Below are 22511 nucleotides of genomic sequence, written 5' to 3' on the forward strand. Positions count from 1 at the left end.
CGGGTAGCTTACTTTCCCGTAAGCTTTCGTCTGCAAGCCCTTGAGCTCTTTTAGGTCCTGCCTTCTTTTTGGGACCCGGGGTGGGCGGAGAGGAAGGAAGTGTCCTGCAGCTACCAATATTTTCCTCTAGGAGGAGCCGCGCAGCCCAGACAAGAGTGACACGCACCAACTCCAACTCCGCGCCGGGAAACGCTTCATCCCAGCTCCTCGGCGTGCGTGGCCAGGACGGCGCTCGGCGCCTTCGCAGTGAGCCCCGAGCCGGCCGCGCTGAACCCCCACTTCCCCTCGCTCCAGCAGCCCAGGCCCCGGAGGCGGCGGGCCAGGCCCGGCGTGACCCTTGGTGAACCGCGGCCGCCGTTTCCCACCCCTCCCGTCCCATCCTCCCTTCCCGTTTCACCCCGCCCCCTCCCTCTCCGAGAGCCTGACAGCCCGGGAGCTGCCAAGCTGGGCGCAGCCATGGGAAGAGGAGGCGGTCTAGGGAGCGGCGGCCGTGGCGGCGGAGGCTGCTGCAGCGGCGGCGGCGGCTGCTGAGCCCGGGCGCGGCGGGGACCCCGGGCTGCGGCCACGCGGGCCCGAGGCCCCCGCGCCCTCGGCCGCAGCGCAGATGCGAACCCGCGCCCTCAGTCCGGAGGCGAGGCTCGAAGGTACTGGAGCGGGTTCCGGTGTCGGGTTCTTATTTTCCTCCTGTTGTGCCAGGGCGCCTGGGAGTGGACCTTGGGACGCCAGCGGTTTACGAAAATGGGGTCTGTCTTATGTATTTACACAGATCATGTTTTTCCCGGGCGCCTTGGGGGTTGGCTGTGCCCCCCTCCTCCTCGAGAAGTTTTCTGCTGGTGGGTTGTTGTAACCCGATCCATGCTGTGGTCGTGTCTCTGTGTGTGTGCGTGTGCGCGCGTGTGTTAGGGGCAGCCGGGAGTTGGGGGTATCAGGAGAACCATCCTACGTTGACGCTTGCTCCGACTGCTGTCTGCAGTGCCTGAAGGGGCTTCCTCCGAAGATAGTTCTGTTGTAAAAGTTTTGCAAGTGTTTCTATTTGACATCATCAGCTGGGCTCGGGCAGGAACCCAGAAGCTGCCGCTGCTGAGCCGGGAGAGGTCCCGAGCGGCGCAACCAGAGTAGAGGGGAGGTCGCGGGGCTGTGCGCGTCTACACCGCGCGCTCCTCCCCAAAGCGCACCGCCCTTTGCGGCGTTAGTGGCGGCAGCAGCCTCGCACTGACACCGGAGGAGCCGGGGTCAGCAAAGTCAGGGCGACTGGTCCCCATGAGCTGGGGTGGGTGGAAATCGTGGCGAGCCGAGCTCCCCCAGCCCTGGACTTACTCGTGGTTATGAAATCAACCAGGCGCCAAGTTTTGACAGAACTGCCGGAGGCATGAGGGCTGCGATACGTGGGGCAGCTGTGAGTCTGGGGAGAGGGCACCAGGCGGTGTCACCCACTTGAGGGTGCGTGGGGACGACTGTTTGGGGGGCGAGTGCTTTATGTGTAACCCAGAGGGGGACGCTTGCTGGGGCCAGACTGTGGGAGTTGGTGGCCTGGTGCTGGGTTTGTATACTAAACGGGTGTACGTGTGCGGGTGTGTGCGCCTGGGGAGGCGTGTCAACTCCAGAGCCAGTAGGTGTGCAGGCGGAAGGAGGGGGCCAGAGAGGTGCGCCCGCCTATTTCTAACACCTGGAGACCTTGGAAGGGACAGGGAAAGGTAATGGGAAGCCTGAGGGCTGGGAAGTTGCAGGAATTCCTGCATAGGATTTACCTAAGTTCCATGGACTTGAAAATGTTAGGTTGCCTTTCAGGGACAAAGGGCCGGAGGTGATTTCCAGAACTCTCAAGAGACCTGCATCCGGCTGACATGGATTCTAGGAATGTGTGTGTGTGTGTGTGTGTGTGTGTGTGTGTGTGTACAGAATGCTGGAGACCCCATCCCAAGTAAGAGATGCAGATCTCAAATTCCCGGGTGCTGCTGTTCATCATGGAGACTAGAAGGTGTCCTCGGTGTTTACTGGGAGAATCCCTGGCGTGTGTGCCCGGGAAGCCACTCACCCTTCCTCACAGACGTTGTGGCTGCTCTGTGCCCTGAGCAACTAGTGTTCTAAGCTAGTTTCCAGCCAGGTCATGCTGGAAGTCCTTTCCCCTAGGGTGCCAAGGGATAGACCTTGGAGGTAACTAGTATTGAGACATTTCCAGAAATTAAAATGCTGGATAGAAACAAAATAAAATGATTTAGCAGACAGGGTTGTTGGTTCCATCTTTTCTGTGATTGGGGATTCTGTTTCCTTTTGAGAAAAGCAAAGCTTAGCTATCCCAGGTTGGATTTCAAGGGGTCTCCTGTTCTTTATGGTTCCCCTTCAGATGGAGTTGGAGAGCATGCTTTGCAGCAGAAGCATGTCCCATCCCTAGTCTCCTCTTCCACCTTTGTAAACCTGTTGCTTCCCATTGGCCTAGGGGTAGTTGGTGAGTCACCATTCAGCTTTCCTTCTGGAATAAATATATCATAGTGAAATTACAGTTGGGGTCTCCCGAGTGCCACGGAAAGCCAGCACTTAATGGGCCACAGTGTGAAATGAGAGTCTATAAATGCAGCAACAATGTGCAGACATGAGTGCATTTCTTTCCAAACCGAGCATAATTTTGCCTTGCAAATATTTGTCCTAGGCAGAGCTTGGGAGTGCGCTTTCGATTATTAGTTTTTAAACAGCAGGCTCCACGTCATAAACCACTTAAAAATGGACACCCGACACCTTCTCTGTGCTGTCTCTGGCGCCTGTGTTAACAGATGTTTATGGTGCTTGGTGACCTATGGGGTTGCCGGGTTGAGTGTCTCGTCGGCTGAGGACATAATGTTTAGAGCATGAGACAGTAAATGGAGCTCCAGTTTGTGGCCTGCTTCTGCCAAGTGTGTGAAGTACCCAGGATGGGAACAAATCTTGATATCTGTCCAACTTGGCGAGCCCGTGTGGCTATCTGCTGGTGAGCATTGTTAACGTAAAGATGCATCGGAGGGGAACGGAGAATACCGCACAGCACATTGCTGAGCTTAGAAAAAAGGCGTGGGTTATATTTTTGAAATCTGCTACCCTGAAGCTGAAGCTTCTCTGTCATTCCACTGGTAAATTGCACAATTATGGAGATGTGGTTTGCTTTGAGAGAACACATTTTTAAAAATATGTCAATAATAAAAATAACTTCTATTTCTTAGTGTGTTCCTATGTCGATCCAAACCGTCCCTTTTGCTTCTTTAAAAAAAAAAATCTATAATCTCGAGACAACTGTAATAGAATAATGATAAAGAATTTTTAAATGAAACAAGAATATACATAAATAAAATAAAGAACAAAGTTAAGTTAGTGCAAAAAAACCCCTAGAGTCTCCTTGGTAATAATTTTAATAACTTGAGTGTTCAGATCGCCTAATCACTTTGTGAATCTTGAATTGATAGGGATTGAAATTTGGAAAGACAGGAGTCAGCCCCCCACTGATTGTGTAAGCGAGGCAAAACAGGATGTCTTTGTTCAGGGGATTTTTTTCAACCTGGAACAGTGTATATAATGTAAATAATGTGCCCAATAAAATGGTTGGCTGGGATGATGGCCAACTTTGGGGCTGGTCTATCAGGGACATGAGTTCCACGTCAGCACCTCTCCCTGCAAAAGGGCCGGCCCACCTTTTCTCGGATGGGATCAGATGGGAATCTTCCTGGCTGGCCAGTCCCTTCTAGGAGAGATTCATTTTTAGAAAGTTCTGACTTGTACTAAACCAACATTTTCTTCCACCCTTTGGCCTACTGCTCAGCTGCTGAAGCCACACACAATACATCCAACCTCTCTTCCCTTTAGGTACTACATTTGAAAGCAAACATTATGCTCCTTCTTCCTGAATTCTTTTTGGCCCATTCTTGTAGCTTTTTCTCACCCACATGGGTCTTACCCTTCTCTACCCTGACCCCTATGCCCTAGATTCCACTGTCTCGTCACCCTTACGTGCCCTTTCTGAGAAACAGATGTGAAATCCTTAGTTCTGGACTCGCTACATCTATTAAGGCAGCTTAAAATTAATGAGCTTTTGAAGCCATCTCACTACACTGTTTGCTAATTTTAAACCTATAAATAAGATAACAACTCATTCTTTTCAGGTTATTAATCATCAGTAGTCAAAACACAACATGATAATAGTTCCCCAATTTTTTTGTGTGTGCCTGAACTTTCTATAAATCTATGGAAAGTGTAATACTGTGAAGATCCATTGACTTCTACATGTAATGAAAATAGCTACGGTATTTTTCAGACTATAAGATGTACTTCCCCTACCCCCCAAATTTGGGAGGAAAATGGGGGTGCATCTTACAGTCCGAATGTAGCTTACCTGGTTCGCTGCGGGGGATGCAGCAGCGGTGGAGCGGGGTTTTTTTTCTTGTTTTCCTCCTCTAAAACCTAGGTTCGTCTTATGGTCCAGTGCGTCTCATAGTCCGAAAAATATGGTACTTAATTTCTCTCTCTCAAGGGCTCCCAACCCCCTAAATACCAGATGGAAAATGTTCTGAAGACAAGCAAATTGAAGCTGCATCTAACAGGTGGGTAGAGCCTACCTTACAAGGTATTCTTTTCATGGACCTCATTGTGTCTGCTTCCAGGAGCATGCGTCAGGGCTAGCAATCAGGCATTTACTGAAGGCTTGCTCTGACCGAGTCTCAGGGTGCATGCCATCTGACCCTAAGCGGGGTCAAAGTACATCAGAATGAATCGCTTCCTCAGGTAACAGGAATTTACAATGTTTATACAGGACATGACTGTTTTTCCTCTGGATCCAAATAGACTGCTAAGGGCCCAGGGACATCCAAAGCAGGCGCATCACAGCATCAGCACTGAGGAGGCCCTGGCCTCCTGTTGTGTATCTGGACCTAAGTCTGGTGAAGGTTCTGATGCTCCTCATTTCCCAAGTCCCGTCCTTCGCGGAGGAAGGAAGCAAAGAGCTAGTATATACATGGGGAGAGGGTGTGGTTCAAAGGCAAGCACTTTGGGGGGCCCATTGGACCTCAATCTGAATCTGACCTTTACCACTAGACATGCAGATTAGCTCCTTGAAACTCCTTCCTCTGTGAGAATTGTAATTCCTACTCTGCAGGGCTGAGTACAAACAACCTGTGTAGCATGTACAGCCTACTGTGTATTAGGACCTACCTGGTGTGACTGATTTCTCCTTTATGCATCTGTCTGGGGCCTCCCAACTAAATTGTGAGTCTCCCCTGCCACCAGCTGAGGATCTGCCACAGCTGAGACTCTTCTGTCTTCCTGCTAGAACTGTTAATGGTTGATGATGATGAAAATGTTGTGGGTGTGTTTTTTCTTTTTTTCTTTTTTTCCAGCAAGTCTGGGTATGAAAGAAATGACTGTTTTTCTTGGCAATGAGAAAAAAACAACCTGTAATATACATTGACTTCTGAGCCTGGCAGAAGCCCCCGCTCTGTGCACAGACCTTCAGTCAGGACAAGGAGCCAGGGACATTCCTAGGCTCGCGGCGGAAATCATCCCGGCTGCTCCCTCCTGTGTGTGCCATGAGCTGCCTTGCTCATCCCATTGCACCGCGGTCTCCATCCGTGTTACTTTTGTTCCTTGGCTTTACTCCGTTCTCAGACAGAGGCAGGAAATCATCAATGGTAAAGTGCATTTTTTAATCCTCACCTGAGGATATGTTTATTGATTTGAGAAAGAGACAGACAGAGAAGAGACAGAAATATCAGTCGGTTGCCTCCCCCATGTGCCCTGACAGGGGATTGAATCCACAACCTTTTGGTGCACGAGACAGGGCTCCAACAAACGGAGCTACCCAGCTGGGGCAATAAAGTGCATTTTTAAGTTCCAAATTCTATTTCATGACCCCTACTTCCTATCCACCCTCTGCAAATGATAGCAGGCCCACGGACAGGTACCTGGGATTTCCAAACCAGAGTTCTACTTTGAAACAAGGAGCCCCCACAGTAGGATGGCACAATCTTTGCCTGGCTCCTTTGGCATTGCTTAAGCTCTCTGAACACCTGTTTCATTCATGTTTCATTTCACAGTCTACTTTTTACATGTTGCCTTCCTTCCTAGGCTGTGGGTTGCTCAAGAACAGGAAATAAATATTATTCATTTTATATGTTTCTACTCTCCTGAATGCCGTAAACTCCGCAGGTGTGGGAAGAGTGTCAGCTGGATTAATGTGGAATGTTAAATAAGTTGACATCACTTATTTAACACTGCACACCAATTTTGAATATAAGCATCAATTTTTTTTAACCAATGAAGTAAAACAGACAAAAATGTAATGACAACAGTGCTTCCAGCTGCCATTCGGAAACATTCCAGCTCACTGTGGTCGGCAGCAAAAGTCTTTCTGGAGCCGTTTTCTTTCGCTGTTGTTGCTTTTGCTTTGAGCTGAAGAAGACTCTGGGATGGACACCAGACTCTTGAAAGAAGGCTGACAGGGTGGCTCAGTGTTTCATCTCAGCTGCGTCCTCCAGTGCTTCATTCGACCTTCTCAAACAGACCAGGGAAGCCTTAGATCAGGCCCCAACTTCACTCAGTAATAATTCATAACACAGCGGTAATTTTGTCAGAAATTGCTGAACTGTGTGTTTTTAATTAGCATCTAAACTTACCTTCAAATAGTCCATTCCAAAATCAGTAAGTAATTGCTGCTACAGAGTCCTTCAAACTTCCAGATGTGTTCACGGCTTGGAGGAGGGCTTGCTTCTTGTGTCATTGACTAGGCGCTCTCGTTTTCTTTAGAATGACAAGCATTGTAATCCCAGTGAGCTGTACTCCTTTGATTGGGAATGGGTGTAAACAGGGCAAGTCTGTCTCTAGGTGGTGGAGCTTCCCCGTGGAAAGTGTATCCTAGGCCAGATGCTCACTTCGCGGAGTCAGGCCCATCCCACCTGGTCAGGTCCTCATTTGGCATTAGAACAACAAAAGACTTTGAAAAACAGGTGCCTTCTGTGTTATCTGTGGTGGACCACTTGCTATGGTAGGCATTTGCTGTGGTAAGTTTTGATTGTGGTTTATAAAATGAAACATTTAAAGCAGTATATAATTTAAAAACTTAAGAGAGGCATCCCTCTCTGTTCCTATTAGACATATGATAGAGCCATAAGTCCAAAGAAAAACTTGCTTAAAATGAGCTTCATCTTAATAAGCATCATATCCATCTTTCTTGTAACCTTTGAGTTGCTGTATAAAAAGAAGTAAAGAATAACTGTTACAAAACAGTCATACAGCAAATGGCCCCACTTGAGTTCCGTGAGGGCTGGAGAGAGCCCTCAGTCAGACTTCCGGTTTTGATTGCCCCTGGTCAGGAAAGCAGCCTTTGTCCTTGGTCAGTACCATGGTGTGTGATCCTAATTCACCGAATCAACCGCTCTCTAGAAGCCTTCAAGCTCTGTTACTGTCATCCCAGAAAACCTCAGTCAGACAAAGCAAAGAGAAGAGCAGTGTGACAAAGCCTGTGTGAATGACAAACTGTGAAAAGAGACCTGAAGACAGGACCTCTGCAGCAGCTTTTCTTCACTGGGGGCAGGAAAAGATACCGGGACCCCTGGGCAAGATGATGAAGAGTGAAGCATTGACCCCGTTTGGATACCCAGCAAGTCAGAAAGATAAAGAAAGAGGAGCAAGAATGAGGTGGAGTGATTTCTCCACATTAGCAGCCAGTGTAGCATCTTGTTTTCCTTAGAGATGGAGGCAAAACAGTGCTTATCTTGTCATAGAACAGATGTTCATTAACATTTTACTGGTGACCCTAATGTGGGATAAAACACAGAGGGAAACTGAAGTGCTGGCGAGAAGTATGTGCGCGTTGAGGGCAAAGAGATGTGGATACAAACAGGTAATAGCCGGGATCAAAGCTCAGAAATCCAGACTTGGTATTATTCTCCTTAGACTGATGGTAGCACCCAGAGGTGATGGCCCTCTTTCCAAGGTGGATCCTGTTCACGGCCTTGGAATCATCTAGAAGTTTTTAATATTTGAAGCAAGATGGAGACATATTTTGAACTTTTTGGTTGGATTCAGTAGGACTTGGTATGCCCCTCATCACAGAGTATGAAATTTTAATTCCCTTGCTTTTATCCTATAAAGGTTAGTGTTCTTATTTATTCCAGTATATATAGACTATATAAGAATTAATTATGTCATTTGAAAAGTACTTTGAAAATCACTTGGGAAAAGAGAGTAAATAAGATTTTTTTATCAGCTTATAGGATGTAAGTTTGGCCAAGCCAGTGGTATTTTAGGGATCACTGTGAAAAATCAAAGACAGAGCACATGTTTATTGAGCTACTACTGTGTTCCAGGAATGTGCTGGGCACTCTGGGGATAGAGGAGCACTGTAAGACACGACCTGCAACTTTGGGGCCAAGCATCAAGCTAGGAAGGCAACACTAATAATATACGTGGCGTGATCTTGGAGCAATTGACAATTATACTGTTCAATGATTAGTCTGTTACTGACTATAAATGCTGTATTTACTTAGAGAGAACAGAGATCTGTTTGGGCTGAAGTATTAGGGAACAGGATTTATGGGCATAGTGGATCCTGAGCCGGGACATAAAATATGGTACATTTTTTTGATAGGTGGACGTTTTGTGTGAAAAGGTTGGGAACTAGGCACCAAGAGGCACAACTGGAGCTCACCTGGGCAGCAGGCTGGGTGTATCAGGCGGTGGGTTTATTTTCCACTGGAAGCCCTTCTTATCACTCACTGTGGATGCTGCGTATAGGTCCTCCCTTGGGCGCGGCTGTTGCATCGGACCCCCTGAGCCAAGTCCTTGCTGGGGGCCAAGGACTATTGTAGGGTGTTTCTGCATACTTCTCTTGTATGGACAATTTAGAAAGTCAATTTTAAAACTTCTTCCTGTAACAATATTCCAACAGGTCTACTGAAGATGCCAACAGTATGGCTTCCTTTCAAGAATATGATCTTCGATAGATGCCACAATGGTAGGATTGGCCTGGAACCCCCTCCTCCATCACTCACCCCTTCCTGCCACACGATAATACTGACGATGCTGGCTCGGCAGAGCCACAGGGCCTCATAGAACTGGAGGTCATCCGCCAATGATCTCAGCCACACACTGCCTCTCTGCTGGGGCATTTGGAATACCGTTCTTACAGAACTGGAAAGAGGGATAGGCTCGTAGTGCCTAGAGTTAGGGGGCCCGATTTCTGTAAGGCCATGCACAGTCCCACACAAGGAAGAATTGCACCTCTTCAAGGGCCAGTGGACCCTGTTGAAAATTGGGTCCAACAGCCTCAGGTTATTCACAGTGAGGCCATGGGAGCCCCTGAGAAAGGGTAAGACTTCCCTGGGATGAAACCCCAGGTGACAGAGAGAGATGGGGAAGCCAGTTCCCTTTAGCTCTCTCTCTCTTCCCGGGGCTCTTTCTGTCAGACCACGTTCCTACCATGAAAGGGACTGGAGCCCTGAAGGAGCATGCCATTTATCTCTGTCACCGTGCTAACTACCTGAGACAAGTGACACCGGACCAGCAGTCCTTTTCCCCGGGAGCACAGGGTTTGCCTGTGAGCTGGGGCTGGCCACTGCCCTCGAGGCGTCAAGCACTGTGGCAACCTAAAGGCCTTCTGGAAAGGGCACAGAGCGGGTTTTGGAATCCCACAGACCCGGCTTGTCTGGCAGGGTTTGAATCCAGCTTTGACACTCACCACCTTGAGGGTCTCTGAGCTTTATCTGCAGAATGGGGGCAGAGACTCTTACCTCACCAGGCTGCTGTGGCTCAAGTAAGTCAAAACCACGCCTGGCACCTGTAGAACATGCGGAAGGAGGTGACTCCCTGCCACACCCTTTTGAGAGGCTCTGAGGGAGGAAACTTAAAACCTTCACACCTAGAAGATCCACTTGATACCAACTGCTACTTTTCCCCCTCCTTCTTTTCTAGTAAACCAAAGTTGCCACTTCTTTCTTTGGTTGGTGTTATCGGGCCCCCAGGTTAGAGTCCAGCTGCCTGTGTGCACCAGCCCAAAGAAATGCCGGAGCAGGAGTTTGTAGGATAGAAAGAAAAATAGTTTAATATTGAATCAGTCCACCCACAGATGGGGAGCGTATGCTCTGAAGACCCGACTCCCCAAGACCTATAGGTTACAGACGCCATCGGGGAAAATCACAAGACACTGGGTTAGGGGTTCAGGGTTGTGCAGGGAACGGATGGGGCAGAGGTGAGGTCAGGGCAGTAAATCGTTCCTTCAGGTCTTGAGGGCAGTTCTGACCTCTGCTCCAACAGTCCTCTGCCGGGTCTTGACGGAAAATAGCTGGAAGGTCGTTCCACCTGAAAGAGAACTCAGGTCAAGGTGTCACCTTTAGCCTGCAGAGGTCTGGACCTCGTGACCACCAGTCAGGTGCGGGCTGCTCTGTTGCCTGGCTGGTTTCTGATTTTTTATATAAATATGTGGAGGAAAGGGAGGGAGAGTTAGAGAGGGGGAGGTGTAGAGGGAGGGGTGATTTCTAGCACTAGGATTTAAAGCAAAATTTAGTCAAAGTCATAAGGACCCCCGGTTTCATTTGAACTACTGAAATTTCCTGCTTTCAGAAGAGTGCTGTCCGGAGGTTAGTTTCCAGTGACTTCTCTGTCGGGGTGCCTAGACTCTTGCCGTACAAAAATAGTGCAAGGGACATCAGCTGGTTATTGGTGCCTTAGGACGTTTGGATTAAAAAATCAGCCCTGAAAGCCCTTCCTGGATGTATGTGTTTGTAAGAGAGATTGCAGTCTGCCAGCAACGGGAGGCCCTCCTTAGACAAGGGGATACTTTGGGCAGGTGAAGGGGTGATCAGATGTTGACCAGTTGGGGTGACAGGGTTAAAGGTGAAGGCTTTCTTGGCAATGAGCAGCTGGTGATGATGTTCTGGAGGACCTGAGAACCCAGAGGAGGTCACACCAAAGCTTGTGGGTGTTTGGTCCCTATCAGGGTGACCTTCTCCCAAAGAGGCCATACTGTTCCAGGAGCCTGTTTTATTTTCTTCCCAGCACTTACCGCTGTCTGATATTATCTTGCTTATTCATTTGTTTTCCTGGTTTTTGTCCGTCTCCACAGACAAAAAGGTCAGCTTCCTAAGAGTAGAGACCTTTTCTACTTTGTTCTCTTTATATCCCATCAAAAAATCCTTGGTAGGTTCTGCTTGAATGAAGGCATGCGTGCGTGTTAGTAGTTGCTGGAAGTTTTTGTTAGCATTCTTCCTAACCTTTATTTCCCTTCCACACATTCAAAAGACTGTGGCTTTTAAGTGCGTCAGTTCCCAGTGCGTTTATGATTTGGTGAGATTTCCCTGTGGGATGGAGGCCGGAGCCCTTTCTAGGAACCATGAACAATCCAGGACAGCGGCCGTCGTCCTGACATCATTGACGTCTCTGTCAATGAACGGGGACCAATAGACTCAGCAGCCACCTCGCTCCATGAGCAAATGCAGTCGGGAGTGGTGGCTTGGTTTGGATTTCTCCCAGAAGCAGACCATGACACCAGGATTCAGGTAGAAATTGCCAGGGGAAAGTGACATGAGGCAGGGATAGGAGCCAAGAACGGGCGCATGGTGAAGCATGTTACAACCTAGACACCTGGAGTTTATATCTTTCTGGAGAGACGTTGGGAGCCCAGGCTAACCACACACCTCAGACTCCTCTCACCCCGGGCTGGATGAGTTTGAATATTTACCCACCAACTTTCACCAGCCAGTAATTCCTGGGCAAAGCAGTCTCCAGATGCTAGAGGAGCCTCGGACAAAGAGGTGCAGGTGCTGGGGTTAAAATTAGGTGGTGTGAGGTGGCCAGGGCGAGGGGATATGGTTGGAGAAGGGACAAGCAGTTTGATTTGGATAATATTATTTTTTAAAATAGACTTTTTATTTGGGGCTAATTTCATATTTACAGCAAAGTTGCAAAGATGTCGAGTTTCTGTATATGCCTTGACCAGCTTTCCTTAACGTTAACATCCTGACTCGTGGTATACTTATGAAAATGAGGAGACCAAGAGTAGTGTAACACTGTTAACCAAATTCCAGACCTTATTCAGATTTTTGCAGTGTTTCCACTGCACCCTGCGAGCGTCTTTTTTTCTGTTTCAGGATTCAATTCAGACTATCACATTGCCTTTCACTTGACAGTTTTAACAACTGCACAGACACTTGGGCCCTCTCCTGTGTTCAACTAACTAGTCTTTGTCACTAGATAGTAAGCTCTATGACAATACAGTCATATTGGCGCCCGGCGTCATGTTGGACACAGGGTATGTTCGCAAAACAAAATACATCTGTGACAGCGACAGTAAGAACAAAACCCGATTCGGTAGGCATATGTGTCGCTGAGCCTCCATCGGTTAGCTGAGACGCACTCATAACCGTGTGATGACTTAGAAGGACTTTGGTTTCGAACACGTGTCCCAAACATCAAACAGGTAGCAGGACCCCCTAAATCAGACACAGCCCGGTCCCTTCAGTGCGCCTAACATCGCTTGTGCATGTCACATTTAATCCTGCTGTGAGTCCCATGGTCTTGAGGACCCTAGACTGATGAAGGGCCAGGATTCGCAGGTGGGAATGGACACAGCAGAGGTTACAACTTGTTTTCAGACTTCAGAGCTTACGCTCCTAGTACTATAGTCAATTACTCCCACTCTCCTCCACTTGCCCAGTGCCTGTTTGTGGTGCCAGGGGCTAGGCACACCGTCTGTACCAGCCTGCGTTGTCAGGTGGCAGCAGACACAGACGTCTGCTGGATTCGCAGTGATCTATCTGGATGAAGTGTTAGCCTCGAATCTGCGGGTTGTTTGCAAAGCCTACCTAACTTCGGTAAACCTGCTGTCTTGATATCCACATACATTGACCACAAAGCTCTACAGAAAGTCACCCATGTGCCAATAATCAAGTTTCGATACAAGGCTAATAACAGTCTCGGAAGCAAGACTGTTATCGCTACAGAGCAGGACACTGCTGTTGTGTAATAATTCATATATTTTGTTATTTTATAATGTGTTTGAGGTTGGGTAATTGACCCCATTGCTCAGTTTTTCCATAGTTACCGTTTTTTTGTGTTTTTTAAAAAAAATGTTACACAAGGGATATGGAATATTTAATGAAATCTTTGACCAGTCTTTACGCTTGCAATAGCCCAAAGGAGAATTACCCTTGGTTGCCTGGGCACCCGGAGAATGAAGTGCAGACTGAGAAATTCTTACAAATCACGTGAGCTCTGACTCTGGGACGGTAAACACCACGGCCGTCTAGGCTAACCACTGCTCAGATGCCGCCAACCTCTCATTCTCACCCGGGAAAAGAATAGGCTTTCAGGGGGTTTGTTTATTTTTGCTTCGATTACAAGTTGTTGGAGGCCTCGAGTTGGGTATCTAATATTACCATCTATGTGAAACATAAATTATTGGCTCACAGTGAGATCCAAGAAGAGACCAAGGGACAATCATGTCAAAATGGTCTCTTTTTCCCCCCAGGAGTAGGTAGGGATTGACTGAAAGATATTCCCTTCAGACTCTAACGTCTAGAGCGTTGCACATTTTTAAAAGGAAAACAGCAGTTACCTTTCAGAACACATGTATGGAGCTGTTTACTTAAATGGCTACATTAGGCCGGCATGGTTTTAAACCATGACCTTTGACGCTTTGCACGTGGGGTGACAGGCACAGTCTGTTACTGCGGACCTGCACACCATGCACCAGCGTACCTGGGGGCCTGGGGACCCAGGGGAGAGGGCTGCGCTGGCCAGACGGCCTCCCTCCAACCTGCAAAGCGCTCTGCTCTGTCTCACACGCAGCACTTCCAAGAACGTTTAAGCGGAAAGAGCAGCCACTCTTAATGAAAAGAAGCAAGCGAAGATGTTTAAACCCATCATATATGTCCTTGTATCCTATAGACTGTTTTCGCACTGCCTTTCTTTAGCAAGCCCTCAAGGGGGAAAAGCACTCAGCTTTTCTATGCCGAGTTCAGATTTACTTTCATAGCTGCTAGACTGTAAACTCCTAGGGGCAAAGACTGTGCATTATTATGTGCTTAGCGGGCACTCAGTGAATAGGCTGCCTCACTAATTACTGGCATGGGGATAATATTAAGGAAGTGCTTATTCAGACGGGGGGCTATACCGAGTTCTTTTTCACGTTATATTATTTAATGCCCCTCCCTCCCACAAGTCCTATGATTTACCTAATTGAACTTTTGGTGAGACTGTGATGTGGGGAGATTAAACCGTTCAGACAAGGCCCCTCAGTTGGTAAGTAGCACAGTCCAGATTAAAACACAGACTTCCCAGTTCCAAACGTGGCTAACTCCCCACTTCTAACTGCTGCCTGTGTGGTGCTTTTAAACATGTGTCCACGAGCTCTTTGGTGTTCCTTCCTGTAAGAGGGGCGTCCACGTCCCCTCTGCTTGAGAATGGGCTGCACTCAGTGACTCATTTTGGAAGAACAGAGTGCTGTGGGAGTGGACATGTGCAGCTTTGGAGACTAGGTCGTTCAAAGGCACTGTGGCTCTGTCCTGGTTGCTCTGTCTTTGGCATCACTCTCTCTGGGGAAGCTGACTGCCGTGCTTCGAGCTGCCCTCCGGAGAGGCCCACCGCCAGTGTGCTAGGAAGGACTCAGGCCCCAGTCCAACAGCCAGTGTGCAGCTGGAGCCAACTGACCACAACCGCCATGACAGTGACCTTGGAGGCAGAGCCTTCAGCCCCAGTCCAGCCTCAGAACGACTGTAGCTCTCTCCCAGCAGAAGCTTGTCCACAACCTCATGAAAAACCCTGAGGCAGAAATGCCCAGCTAGGTCTCTCATGGGCCCCTGCACTTAGACTGTGTGGTAGCGACTGTTTGTTGTCTTAAACTGTCCAGTTTGGGGTTGCTTTGTTGTGCAGAACTAGCTGACTTAGGTGGCCTAACACTGCCTTGATCATTTTTTAAAATAGTCTTAATTTCATTAAATCTCAAATTTTTCATATAGCAAGGAGAAAATTTCCAGGAAAAAAAAAAAAAACATGTTGCCAAATGTAAATAGTAAAGTATTAATGCCCAATTAATATAATAGTTAAAATGGCTTCGCTGGGATTGGGGATTTTGTAAGTCAAAGGACGACTGCTTTAAAAATCCATGATTTAAGAAGAAAGGACATTAATCATAGCCACGCTGCTGAAGATAGCATTTTGAACTTTTAAAAAATCCTCATGGGAAAAGACAGCAAGTATTCTTTTTGGTAGGTTATCGCTCCCAATCTTCAAAGCTCAGGGACGTGCTTACACTTTATGTGATTTAAAGAAGCATAGAAAGCAAAGTTGAATTTTAACCTCTTCCCTCAGCTTTTCCAAGGGTGAGGGGGCGGGCATGGCGGGCAGGGGAATCCCTCAGAGCTCCCAGGTGAAGCTGCTTGGTTCGCTCTTGGTTCTTGGTTTGCTCTGCCTGACAAGTTGCATTCACTCGGCTTTTCGGCCACTTGCAGTTTAATAAGTGACTTGGACTTTGATTAATATCTTATGAGCTTAAGCCCAAGAATTTGTGTAAGACTTTGGGCTGTAATACCATAATCTTAATTTAAATGGATTCTGAAAGCTAGAGGGAGATATAGTTAAAGTACAAACAGATGACTTAAAGGACATGTAGAGGTACTGAATTTGGGGCACTTTAAGTCCTTATAGAAGATTCCAGATGACTTGCCTTTGTAAAAAAAATATATATATATGTGTGTGAAAGTGATTTTTTCCTCATGTATTTACAAAGGGATTTAAGTAGGTTACGGAGTTCATTCATGAAATGGATACAGCCAGTCCTTGTGTGGTATTAAGAATGGATGTAAGTAGAGAGGCTGGTTTTCCTGGCCCAGGTTGAAGAACCCAGATCAGCCCCTGGTAGTCCTCCTTTTCAGTGTTTTCCTCTCTGTACAGCTTGTAGCCTGCATTGTCAAAACCACTTTTTATATTGAACTGGGCTTCTTAGTATCTCATGATCTTGATTCATGGGTTTGTGCTGCAGAGGAGGATAAAGATGAATATTGAGAGTCTGAATATAAAGATCCATTACTAGCATAATTCACTCACTCACTCAAAACTCACTCATTAATTCAGTCTACATTTTGCCCTGCAGAGCAGAGGTCTAGGTTCTATAAAACTATGATAAGCAATGTGGAAATAGCCTCTGCCTTTTGGGAGTTCATGATCCAGGATGGAGAAAGACGTTAAGCAAGTATGTTTAAGAACTGTTGTAAATCATATGAAATAAAGGAATAAGGGGGCCTGATCGAGGTTGGAGATTGGTGGTTAGGGAAGGCTTTCAAAAAAAGGCATTTAAAACCTATAGAAGTAGCAGTGGGAAGGAGAAGGAAGAGAGAGCAGTGTGGGCAGAGGGGGTGGGAGCCAGAAGGTACCCAGTGCTGTTGAGAACTAAAAACAGTCAGTGTGGCCAGAGTTCAGAGAGCGAGAAAGAGGCTTAACTGAGAAGAGTCCAGAGAAGTAGATAGGGGCTATATCTTATACAGTGTTTCAGGCTGTGGTACAGTCTTTATTTATCATAAGAGCAATAGAAAACCTTGAAACTTTTAAAGCAAGGGAGTGACATTTTAAGCAGGTCACCTGGCTCTATTATGAAAACTGGGTGGAAGAGGAGTGGAAAGAGTTATTCAGGGAAATGGATTCTGAGTCTATTGTGGGCTGGAGATGGTGGAAGCTTGGACCAAGGTGGTGGTGATAAAGGCAAAGAGAAATTGATAGATTTACTATTATGTATAGGCAATAGATTACCATTTATTTATGAAGTAAAGTTGATTGGGCTTAGTCCTGACTTGGACCTGACTGGGTGAGGGGTATACCATGGGTAACTCCAGGTACCGGGCTTACAGTGAATGTGGAATCCTGGAGGGTGACCAGGAGCAGGCTGGGAGAAGGTAGTTGGGGGACATTCTGAACTGGAGGCCTTTGTAAGAGATCCACACAGAAACACAGTGCAGTCTTGGGTCCTGGATCAGAGGAGGTATCTGGAGATAAAAGTTTGGAAGTCAGTGGCTTACACACAGAATTGAAGCCACAAAGATAAGTGAGATCACAGAGTGCAAATGAAGTGAGACAAGAAAGACAGGTCTGTGTCATGAGGAACATCAACATTTAAAGGCTAAATGGAGAGGAAGTTGACAAATAAGAGTGAAAATGGGATGGAGTAGATGAAAAATGGCTAGGGTATCATCTCAGAGGCCAAGAAAGGAGAATGATTTAAGATGCTGATGAAGGGTAAAGTTAAAAAGGGACTGTGAATGTCCTTTGGATTAGTAAAATGGATGTCTCAAAGGTCTTTAAGGAGAGCTTATAGATAACTGGAGACATCTGGCTGGCAAGGGAAACAGAAGGATAGGGCTCTAACTAGAGGAGGAAGTAAAGTTAAGAGAGGGCTTTCTAAAGATGGGAGACTTGAGCATGTTTAAAGGTTGATGGGAAAAGAGCAATGGAGAGAGTGGGCAGCGGAACTGAAGTTACAACAAGGATGGGAGATTGATCAAGGATGGGTAAATAATCATGCAGGATTCCCGAGAAGACAGAGGCAGATAGATCACTAGCACAGCTGTAGGAATTGGAGAGGAGCGGGGCCTCCTGCCCCTCCATCCTAATGAAACTGGAAACGTTGGCATTCTGCTGCCTATCACCACCAGAACCAGTAGGTAGAAACAAGGATTGAATCTGCATGGGCACTCTATTCAGAAACTGGCGATCTGAGAAGACAGTGGGTTATGTTCCTTAAAAACCATCTTAACATCTCATCTCAAGCCGACCTTTTTTGTAAGGAGAAGAAAAAAGTAGGTAAAGGGTTTGAATCCAGGGAGAAATGTTAATCAGATAAAAGCTTCAGTCCTGCCATTTTTCTAGCATCCCTTCATCTGCTGACCAGTGATTCCTTTTCGGCATCCTGGTAGAGCAGAAGTTTCCTTCCTGAAGCACAGTGTCTCAGATACCATCTTGATCTCTTGAAGTCCTCCTGGGGCACAAAGGTTGAATTGCTTGCAGGCTTCCTGGAGTCCAGGTAGATCCAGTCATGCATTCCAGTTCCTGGAACAATAGCTTTCTACTTGCATTAACTGCTAAGCCTACTAACTATAAGTAAAGCTAAAAATCTTTAACTCTTGAGTTCCCCCATCACTAGCAGGAAAGAAGGAGGGACATGTGCAGATAGATGCCTCAGGTGTGGTGACTGCAAGTGAAAGGAGCTTCTGTGAGATGGCTTCTATCTGCTTTGGAGAGTAGAATGAGAGAGAGAGAAAGGGAATGGCATACTGGAAAAGAAAGGAGGTGATTTCAGATATTTGAGGACAGAGAAAGCATGAATATGAAAGGGAACTAATTAGTAAAGTTTAGTAGGATTATGAGCTTTACTGGAGGTCCAGTTGAGGTTGATGATCATAAATTCATACTGGTGTCACTGTTAAAAGTGTTAGAAAGCATTTGATCCTTTCTGGAGGTGTTCAGATGCAGAGTTAGTGAGATCACCAAGGCCTAAGGTTTTGTTTGATGAAACGATGCAGCACCAAGTGAGTTTAGGATATTGGTGGAGCCATAGAATTGATAAACCAGTTAAAACTCACCTCTGTTCTTTCCGCATTAAGTAAAACACTGGCATGTTTACCAGTGCATTACTCAGGGTCTTCCAGAGAAACAGGAGTCTAAGGGAGCCATTGACATGATAAGGGAGCCATTGAAATGATAAGCCAGGAATCTAAGCTGGTTTAGAAATAAACACAGACGAGGGAGAAAGTGGAGCTCTGTGTGAAGGTAGTAGAGTGGGTGACTAAATGTGACTGGAAGAACAGAGGTCCGTGACCAGAGCAAGGTGCTGCACGCCAGGTTAATTAAGTCTGAATCTCAGGGTGGGGCCCATAGATCATTTAAACCTCCAGGTGATTACAGTGCTTTTTTAAAAAGGGAAATATGTTGATATGATTGTCAGTAACTCCACAGGTGGCAAAAGATACTAGTGGTGTGAAATCAAGACAAAGACACAAATAGAGAATGCATTCAGAAAATTAATGCCTTTAGAAAACAAAACAAAACACACACACACACACAGACAAAAATGAAGCCATTCATGTCTTTCTTCACAAATGCAAGTCCTGGGCCCGCCCTCCTGCCCATCCTCTCTGACATGAGAGGCCCAAGGAAAGGAACTAAAGATTATGATGGGAAAGATGGAAGAATTCAGGACAAACTTCTTTGGGAGCAGATGCTCTGGTATTTGACAAAATCTGAATTAGAAGCATGGAGATGATTTGTTCACTGTGGTCTCCTTGGAGGGACAACACTCTGGCTCGCTTGGCAGGCATGGCTTCAGTCTGGCTACAGAAGTCTGAGTGTGGGGCTTGGGTCCCTATTAGGTGCCTGGTCAGCCCTCAGCCCAGATCCTTGGACTTGGTGGCCATGTCATGGTCCATCATGTTGGAATGGTGTTGAAATTCTCTTCATGGAAATCACATATGAAGGTTTGTTAATGTTTAACCTGTACTTCAATGACAAGGATCGTCACTGCCAGGTTTTTCAGTTAAAACTCACCTCTGTTCTTTCCACATTAAGTAAAAGGCCATTTGTGTAGTTAACTTCTGGCTAGGTGGGATGCTTATGAAAGGTGTAGGACTCACAGGCATAACTATTGCTAAAGAAAGCCCAGCAAATCTAGACACTCCCAATCCCAGCCATTGCCCTGGTCTGTCATCCCATAAATTTGATGTCAAGGGCATGTTCTAGAGAAGATGATCATACTAACAATCAGGTAGAATGGAGTACATTGTGAAAACACTGGCATGTTTACCAGTGCATTAGTCAGGGTCTTCCAGAGAAACAGAACCAATAGGATGTGCATATTTGAGGCCTATCCAGAAAAAGTCCAGCCATTCTTAATATAATGAGAACGGTTTGCACAACATCGATGTAACCTGGCAACCAAGGAGAGTGGACTGGAATGCACATGCGTGAACAGTGACGACTTCACTGTACTAGTCAGTGGGAGTGGTAGATGCTGTTGAGTGAGCACATGTACTGTGTGGCCATCACATTCAAAATGACTGAGTAGAGCAACAAATCTGCATCAAATTTTACGTTAAGCTTGACCATTCTTGCGTGGAAACTATTTGGATGATTGAGAAGGTCACAGCTATGGGTAACTGGTAATTGGCAACTTCATCACGACAATGTACCTGCTCATGCAATATGTCTCGTGCAGAGTTTTTTGGCAAAACATCAAATCACCCAAGTGACTCAGCCCCACTACAGCCCAGATCTGGCACCCTGCAACTCATGGCTTTTCCCAATACTAAAATGACCTTTGAAAGGGAAGAGATTTCAGACTGTCGATGAGATTCAGGAAAATACAATGAGACAGCTGATGATGACCTGTGAGGTCCCAAGGTGGCTATTTGAAGGGGACTGAGGCATCATTGTCCTGTGTACAGTGTTTCTTGTATCTTGTATCTCCTTCAATTAATGTCTCCTTGTTTCCTATTACATGGCTGTATACCTTCTGGACAGACCTTGTGTATATTAGAAAGAGATTTATTGTAAGGAGCTAGCTCACCCAATTATGGAAGCTCACAAGTCCGAAATGTGTAGGGTCAGCCTGCAGCCCAGAGGCGCATAGAAGAGCTGATGCTCCACTTTCAATCTGTAGGCCGTCTGCTGTAGGTCTCTCTCTCACTCAGGAGAGCTCATTCCTGTGTTCTGTTTAGCCCATCAACTGATTGGAGGAGGCCCACTCACATTATGGAGAACAATCTGCTTTATTCAAATGCTAGCAATGTAAGTGTTAAATTCAGGCAAAAACACCCTCACAGAAAGGGAATGATGTTTGACCACACATGCGGGCGCTGTGGCACAGTCAAGTTGACACAAAATTAGCCACCGCACCGAGGGAGGTTATAGCATTGTCCCCTCTGGATTCTACAACAATAACAGTACTCCATCCAATTCGTCATTTGTGGTGTTTAAGAGATGTCAGGTGCTGTGTAGAATGTAGGCATTATGCTGCAAGTTGGTCTTCCTTGGGGATGGTGAGCAATTTTCTGCATATATTTTTGGCACTGTTTTGTAACACTGAGAATAGTTGTCTGCACCATCATAGAAAGCATGCAGACAAGAGACTTCCTGATGATGCCTCTGAAGCCAAAGTTCTATGAAGCAAGACTCCACTCACAGTTAATAGATTTCTATTCTCCAGTCGCCGAAGACATTGATTGGAAGGTTCAGTACTGTTTTCAGCTCAGACACCTGGGTTGGAGCAGAAGCAACAGCCAGAGAGCAGCCCTTATTTATGCTCTCCTCATTCTCTCTCACCATTGCTGAATAATCTGAAATAATTGTCATCGTATTGGCCTATGGATTGATTTTCAGATTCTTTAGCCTGATGTTCACAGCCCTGTGGTACTACCCCAACCTACCTATCCATCTGTGTTTTCTGCTGAGCTTGAAACTGAACTACTCCGTTGCCCTCAAAATATCTCCTTTGTTTTTGCTCGACAACTTCTGTTCACGTTGTTCCCTCCACAGGGGCCTTTCTCTTCCATTACTGCATCCTGTCATTCTGCTCATCCTTTGAGGCTGAGCTTAAAGGCCACAACATCAACCTCCACTCTGATCCTCCCCCTGCCCTGCCTTCCTGTCCAGCTAGAAGCTCTTCTTTTCCCTTTCCCTCGCACTTCCTCGGAACGTTCATTAGACTCACACTTGGTCCCGTCTGAGTGTCTCGTGGGCATTGTCTCACTGTCTGTGACCTGCCTTCAGGACCCGTGTCTGTCTGCCATCTCTCCTGTAGCCTCACGGCAGTGCCTTGCAAATTATGAGCTCTCTGTAAAGTTCTTGTCAAGAAGATTAAAGTAAGGGACCTAATATGTAAAGCCTCATTCTGATTTACTAATTACATCGAAGGGAAACAATTTTTGTTGACTTTTTCATTTTGTATTTCCTCCACAGCACAGCAACGTGCTTGGTGGTGGGCCCATAGTGGGTATTTAGTAATGAGTAATTGACAGCTTTATTCTGTATTGGATAAAGCTGTTTGGATCCTTTCAGACTAAAAGTTTTAAAAGGCAACGTCATTGCTGATGCACACTAGGAGGGAAGTATGGTATCGTTTAAAGTCCAGCAGTAGAAAAATGAATCAATCACAAGTCGGATCTGTTGATAGGACTGTGCCCCATCTGGTGCTGTCCCTAAGTAATGTCCCCTCTGAGCACCCCCGTAGCTAGCTTTGTGCACTAAAAGAACCGTCTGAGCATGTTCTCCTGCTAGGGCAAGGACTTGGGGGTCCAGTAATCATGGTGGCTTTTCAATTTTTTTAAATTTATAAATTTGATCTGACTCAGCTTTTCTGTTTTCTCTGATTTCTGCTGGTGGTTTTCTGAACATATTCTTGATTTCTCCTTTTAATCACAGCAAAAGAGACTTAAACAAATATCAGGAGAGACTGCCTCTGTATCTCCTGATTTGAAAACGTACTTCAGTTCAGTCAGCATTTACTCCTCTGCATACACAGT

At 46.4% G+C, this 22511-nt stretch overlaps 1 protein-coding gene across 2 annotated transcripts in view; it reads left to right on the plus strand.

Annotated features, from left to right (window-relative positions):
• Nucleotides 1–147: 147 nt before the first annotated feature.
• The window catches only part of GHR (growth hormone receptor), a 212852-nt gene continuing 190488 nt past the window's right edge, over nucleotides 148–22511 (plus strand). Inside the window, exon 1 of one of the 2 annotated variants that reach the window (XM_045186428.3) lies at nucleotides 148–644. In XM_045186428.3, coding sequence (XP_045042363.2) covers nucleotides 605–644 — 40 coding nt within the window. In that variant the 5' untranslated portion in view covers nucleotides 148–604. Of the gene's footprint in view, nucleotides 645–769; nucleotides 1397–22511 lie in introns of those variants that run through there. The other variant, XM_053914604.2, reaches the window with a different exon arrangement.

Source organism: Desmodus rotundus, chromosome 1 (genome assembly GCF_022682495.2).
Source record: "Desmodus rotundus isolate HL8 chromosome 1, HLdesRot8A.1, whole genome shotgun sequence".
In the NCBI taxonomy this organism is placed as follows: Eukaryota; Metazoa; Chordata; class Mammalia; order Chiroptera; family Phyllostomidae; genus Desmodus; species Desmodus rotundus.